This window comes from Eucalyptus grandis, chromosome 7, assembly GCF_016545825.1.
Source record: "Eucalyptus grandis isolate ANBG69807.140 chromosome 7, ASM1654582v1, whole genome shotgun sequence".
NCBI lineage: Eukaryota > Viridiplantae > Streptophyta > Magnoliopsida > Myrtales > Myrtaceae > Eucalyptus > Eucalyptus grandis.
This window is the reverse complement of record NC_052618.1, coordinates 47,025,251-47,031,858: the sequence shown is the minus strand read 5'-3', so window position 1 is coordinate 47,031,858 and position 6,608 is coordinate 47,025,251. Positions and strand designations below refer to the sequence as shown.

General features: G+C 38.4%; 1 protein-coding gene across 1 annotated transcript; it reads right to left on the bottom strand.

Annotated features, from left to right (window-relative positions):
• Positions 1 to 1,150: 1,150 nt before the first annotated feature.
• LOC104445328 (monooxygenase 2) lies at positions 1,151 to 4,226 on the bottom strand. Its single transcript, XM_010059181.3, has 5 exons — positions 3,965 to 4,226; positions 3,067 to 3,126; positions 2,240 to 2,417; positions 1,907 to 2,141; positions 1,151 to 1,798 (listed from the first exon to the last, which is right to left on the bottom strand). The coding sequence occupies exons 1-5, from the start codon at positions 4,174 to 4,176 to the stop codon at positions 1,266 to 1,268; spliced, it is 1,218 nt and encodes a 405-aa protein (XP_010057483.2). The 5' UTR covers positions 4,177 to 4,226; the 3' UTR covers positions 1,151 to 1,265.
• Positions 4,227 to 6,608: the final 2,382 nt, after the last annotated feature.

Sequence of the window (6,608 nt, the reverse complement as noted above, 5' to 3'; positions counted from 1 at the left end):
CCGAATATATAATTTAATTTAATTTTTATTGAACGAAAAATCTCAAAAATCTCAAATTATGGCAAAATCATTTGCGTTCATGTTCTAGGGTTATGGAGGCTCTGATACCACATGTAGGACGCAAACTGCGTAACCCCAAAATCTTTATAAGTAGAACAAGAACATGCATAATTGAGTAGAAAGATTAACGCACCTGTATTGGGATCCATTGTTCTTGAAGTGGAAGCAGAAACACAATGTTCCACACGCAAGTCCTTCTCCTCTATTACTCTTCGTATCATTGGCTCAATGAGGCGGCCCTCCTCACGTGTAGCGTTAGGTAAATGCCCCTTAGGTGAGGATACATGTGAGAATTAGGGTTAGAGGAGAGACTTTAGCACTATTTATAGAGTTTCCAACCAGGCCACCTCATTACGGGCCAGGCTCAACTCGGCCCACACTAGCCAGCCCAATATTAGACTAATTAAGAAATCTTCTATCTCACCTTAGACCAGCCATGTTTTACGGTAGCCGTAAAAATAGTAAATTACAATATCAATTAATGTAGTTCACATTAGGAAAATTCTTACAATATAATTATCGAATTGCTACTTAAAAAAAAAAAAAAGGAATCACGCGAAGAAAGAAAAGTCCATGTTTGCAAACGTCTGTGCTCTTGCGTTTCGCCTTCCGCACACGAAGGTTCGGAGGGCGGCGCCTAGGACGCCAAGAGACCATTAAGCCCTCGGCTCTTCACCTCGGCCAAGAAGTCAAGGGGAGGGTAATTATGGGATTTCCACCTCCTAATTCCTCCCCCCGGCCCCCAAAAAAAAAAAAACAATCACGAGGTCAAAAGTGGGGAAGACAATAATGTTTGACGGCGGCGCTTGGTTGGAATCTAAGAAAAAGATATTCGGTCTGCCAATGACAGAAGGCACTTCATTCCAACGAATCTTGTTACTTAATTGTAATTTTTATTAAATACATCAAGAAAAGTACGGTATCAATTGAGAATCCGCATATCTACCACACTATCAAATAAATGTCAACCCAAACTTAAAAAGATCCGACCCAAACCTAATCCTATGATGCTCTTGATCATCAAGTGAAAAGATTCATACGAAATAAAAAAGAAAAAAAAGAAAAACAAGTGCAACCCTGAGACAAACAATACGATAAACTTTTGTGTTATGCATTGCAATAAATTTCATCATCGATTATTAAACAAAATAGAAGACCAAAATCCGATTCCAACTGCATAACTAGATGGAGCTTTCAGATTCACATTAAGGCAAAGAGGAGACACCATGAAGCTTCCCACAATCATATTCTGTAATACCTTTCACCACTCTACCCAAGAGGAGCCCATAGAATACATCTCTTAGGAACCTCATGAATCGACTAGACCCATCTTGTTGCACCCATCCCGACAAGTACGATGCTGTTATCAGTGTTGCCACCCTCCATCTCCTCTCCTTTGCGTACCCCTCTATAGCAAGAGGAGCCCATAGTTTGCCGTGCTCGGCAATGGAGTTCCCGAGGTGCCTACCCAATGCCACCGCATCCTCGAGAGCCGAACATCCCCCCTGGCCCAAGTCGGGAGTCATCGGGTGCATAGCGTCTCCAGCCACCGTGACATTTGATCGAACTAGGTTTCCGAACAGGATGTCCCAAGGATATCGGAACATCAGTGGCGCCCATGTCAAACTTGAAAGGTCGGAGTGCTTGACGACATCGAGGTACACGGGTGGGAAGTCCTTCGCCAAATTTTCCATCACCTTCCTTTGTATAATTTCTGGATCTGCTCCTTTTTCCACACCTTTATAAATGGAAGCGTTAGGGATCGGGGAGGATTAGTAAGCTAGTATTGAAGGAGCCATCGTGGTTGGGAATCTCAGCAGAAGATAAAATGTAATATACATGGTACCTTTAGGAGGACACGTGGCCACAAAGAACCAATACAATTCCTTATCATTGAGAGCAATAAAACCTGCCCTCTTGCCCACATCCACAAATTGTTGAAGCGCATGGCCATGATCAAAACCATGACCTTTCGGGAACACGGACAACCCGCGCACTGCCGACCGGCCTGAATGGACCGGCGGGCGAAGTCCAAGCCAACGGGCCACGATAGAGTGCACGCCATCACATCCTATAACAACCTACATGTATAATATTTTCAGTGTGGATAAGTTAAAGTGGATAAGTTACCTCATCATATTTGAATTCAAAAGAAGGTTCTCTAGAAATTGTAGGGAACCTTAGACTTTATGATGGTCCCATCATCGAGCATGACAATACAAATGGACAAGCCGTCTTCTACTTGGGTTTCGATGGAAGTTATCTTGGAAGAGAATCGAATGCTATTTGGAGGAAGCTCCTCCGCCAGAACTTCCAACAAGACTTTTCGATGGACTGCTCTTGGTTGGGCTCCATTCCTGCTCAATCCAGATGGAATGATTTTCTATCCTTGGAATACGAAATGACATGCATAAAATAATAACATTTGTTGTGGGAGAAAAAAAACAGTCGAAGTATAAGATAAACAGGACAAGAAAATAAATTGAATATTGAATTTATTTGACTCAATCAGTAAGATCTACTCCACACGAAAAATGGCACAAGACCCACTAACGAAAATTATAATTACAATTAAATTATTTAAACACTCCCATTATTCTCTCAATGGGGGTTGCTCTTCACGAAAAAGACTCCTTATATAGAAAAGAATTAGATCCAAAATAGGAAATTACCTAGTTGGATTGAGTTCTCTTTATGAGTCTCAAATTCTAGACATATTTTCAACAACATAATAGAATAAATTACCCAATTCTATCTAACAAAAGGAGTATTATATTTTCAAACTCTATTATTGAAGATCTTCCTAAAAGATGAGTTGTCAAAATAGGGGCTATTAGTCCCATTCATGGTATATTTCCGACGGTCATTTGTATCATTTTGTGCAAAATAAAACATATAGTAACCAATTACAAGAAATTAATCAGTCTGAAACATTAAACGGTAAATTAAGGAAACAAAGATGATGGAAAGGTAGGTAGCATATATGAGAGGAAATTTGAGATTCACCTGTTGCCTGGATAATGCACTTCTTGAATCGATTTAGTCTTGACATCAGTTATGTATCCCCTGAACAAGTACCAAAAAAAAAAAAAATTAATAAGTAAAATTATTTTCTTTCATCATTGAGAAATTGTAGGACAGATCAAGGTCCAGCATCCTGGATCAATAACCGATTTAAGAAGCTCCCAAAACGGGCGAATCCTAAAATCAATTTAACAAAGTACAAAACCAATGTAGAGCTTATCTTTCTATTCAGTATATCTTGCTTGAAAAGCCTATTGCTCTTTCTCACTGATATTGCAGTTTTTCCCTTCATTTGATGAATATTTAATTAGTTATTTTATTCTAAGCACTAATCGCATTAGCAACCTCAATAGGCAAATTTCACGGTGCACTTTACAATTGGCAATGATCTCAATTTTCATGATTTTTTCCCCATGGAAGATGTAAAACCACTTTTTGACCAATTTTTTTAATACCTAACGAACATCGTTTGCAAATAACCCAAAAAAAAAAAAAATCATTGCATTAAATGATCGAAATGAAAGTTCATGAACTTAATTGCATCATATGAAGATCTACTCACTGCGATTGAAATGCGTTTGGATTTTTTTAACTACTTTTCACTATAAAAGTGATTTACTTTTAGTTGGTTTTATCCCCAACGAGCTAGCACAAGATTAGGCGTATTTAACATCTTCTAAAAGATGCTTACACTAATTCAGCATTCATCAACTCTGAGTGCTGTCATCTTTCATAGCAGAGAAATCACTCATTTAACTCTCGATCTGTACATGATTGTTGAACTAAAGATTAGATCGAGTTTTAATACTTCGAAATGATAAAACATTCTACAATAATCAGACGTCTATTTTCAAGTGCAAAGAGCGAACAAGGACCTCACCTTTTCAGAGGAGCGTACAGGGCAGCGAGCTTGTCCGAAACGCCGAGTGCATCGAGCGCAACCCACGCATTAGCAAAGAGACCGAGAGCCGCACCGGTCGTTCGGAGCTCCTCCGATCTCTCAAGGACGAGGGCTCGGACACCGACCTTCTTAAGGGCCACTGCCGTCGCCAGACCTGCGATGCCGGCACCGACTATCACCACCTCCTCCATGGTCGTGTTCTACTTCGAGCTTGTTGAGTGTGCGCACGTGTGCTTTTGGGATAAGGAGTCTCTTATCATGCGGTCCCTATTTATGGAGTGGCAAACTTGTCGTCTTTCGATAGCCACGTCCCTGCTTACGAATGCTACAGAAGCATGGAATGAAAATTACAGCCACAGAATGGGGGGCAATGATTGAATGCAACGTGAGCCATTTCCAGAAAATTTCGGTTTTTATTTCAAAAGGAGTGAAATTAAAATTTCCAACCTGAATATAGACTTTTCAAATTCATTTGTTTTTCCAGATTCTCTTCGGTTCTTTTCTTTACTTTATTTTCGCTATTGTAAGGTGGATTTGAACTTGCTTTGTTGGGTTTAGCCTTGTGACATCCATAAGTTTAAAACGTGTACCTTTTTAAGCTGTAAATTGTCTGATTGACAGTAAGATTTTTCATATTTGCCAATTTTGAGCTTGGTCTTTATTAAGGAGTCTTACGTGAGGGGGCTGGCTTTCATTTAACAAATTTTTAGTGACATTTTGGATACTTCAGTTGCAGCAACTTTTTTTGGGTGAAAATTCCAGCAGCAACGTCAGTGTTTGCGTCAAATGCCCAGATTGACCAAATGTCCTCTGTTGACCACTCTTTACGATCGACTAGTCGTCCTCTATTATATCCACTAGATTTTCACGATATTACGAAACCTCCTAACATAACACATATCCGCTAGTCAACTCAATTAATCATAATTCTCAAGTGGGCATCAATATAGCCTTTTAAAACAATAGGATATTTGTCTTCTTACATAACATAGTCTTTACTTTTTTTTAGATAATCTAACACTTTCAACATAGCAGTCCAATGCTGGTGACCAGGATTACCTATATATTTACTCAATATTCCTATTGAGTATGCTAAATTTAGTCTAGTGCAATTCGTGATATACAAAATATTGTCGATTACTTGAAAATACTCTAGTTGCCTAATATTGTTTTTAGTATTCTTTCTAAAAGTTATGTGTGGAAGATAAGGATTATCTGCATATTTGATTAGAACCTTTTAACCTCTCAATTCCTTTTCAATGTAATGAGATTGTGTTAAACCTAGACCATCGTGATTCCAACACTTTTTCATATCGAACCACAGTATTGGACTTTTCGTTGATGCAAAAAAAATTAGGCATGGTCAAAATATAGTCAAATCTAGATTAAAAAAAAACACAAATATCAATTTAAATTTTTTTTACCAATTAGATGGTTTTCATCACCTGTACAGCAACAACACACAAGATGTACAAATAGTAGAGAGCTATAGAGAAAGACAAACTGAAATTGTAAAAAGATCGTAAGCTTTTGTTCAATATTATTATCTTGCCACACTTATGCAGACCACCATCTTTATTTATCGTCAATGGATTTTAGATTGATAGTGAAGTTTCAAGAAAGATGGATATGAAGCTATGTCAACCCTCTTTAAATACAGATAGATCAATGAGCAAGGTAATATTTTTCAATTTTGGAAGATCGTGAAGTACCAACTTTTTAAGACTTTGAAGTGTTCTTGGGTCCATACAAGATTTGTCGAATACAATGAAGATATCCTCAATTTCGTAGCACTTTTCGACATTCAAACGAGAAAGTTGGATAGTTGCTCAGTCAAACCATTTGAAAATATGTTTGAAAATATATTTTTTGACCGATAAATTTTTTCCCAAACTTAGGTAAAAAAAGCAATATTATTATTGTTTTGAAATCAAATCGCATTTTTTAAACAATCGGGTTAGGAGCTTTTTGTAGGGGTAAAAATCAAGAGATGTTGAACGGGAAAGTTAGGCCCAGCCAAATATGGTCAACTTTGGGTAAAAAAATAGATAAATATTATTTTAATTTTACCAAATTAAATAATTTAACCGGCCATCCGACCGCTCATGAAGTTGTCGAGGACTTGGCGATACAGCATGTTCCTATACATTTTTTAAAATCTCTGCATGTCCCTAACATTTTTCTTGGATAAAGCTAAATTTCTGATGTCCTTTCAATTCTCTCTCTAGCTATTGAAATATCGGCAAGAGATTCACATTGATTCTACAATTTAACTTGGCATGGATGATGGTCGAGGAGGTCGTCAAGCAACTGTAGGCGAACATGGGATCGAGCTAAATTTCTAATGTCCTTTCAATTCTCTCTCTAGCAATTGAAATATCAGCAAGAAATTCACATTGATTCTACAATTTAGCTCGGCATGGACGATGGTCGAGGAGGTCGTCAAGCAACCGTGGGCGAACATGGGATCGATCTCATGAGGCGGTACTTATTGGCTACAATGTCGGAAGATACGAAGGCAGCACCAAAATGGATTGAGCTGTAGCATCTTCAGAGTCCCACACTTTGCCAGAGAATATGACGGGGCGTGCCGACCCTGCATCATCTCTATTGGCCCGTAACA

Bases quoted from the DNA above. Each gene is read 5' to 3' on its own strand.
- LOC104445328 (XM_010059181.3), bottom strand. From the start codon at position 4,176: ATGGAGGAGGTGGTGATAGTCGGTGCCGGCATCGCAGGTCTGGCGACG. The intron at 2,418-3,066 runs GTGAATCTCAAA...TGGATTGAGCAG, and splicing joins GTGCATTATCCAGGCAACAG to GAATGGAGCCCAACCAAGAG. The intron at 2,142-2,239 runs GTTCCCTACAAT...TTATACATGTAG, and splicing joins GGACCATCATAAAGTCTAAG to GTTGTTATAGGATGTGATGG.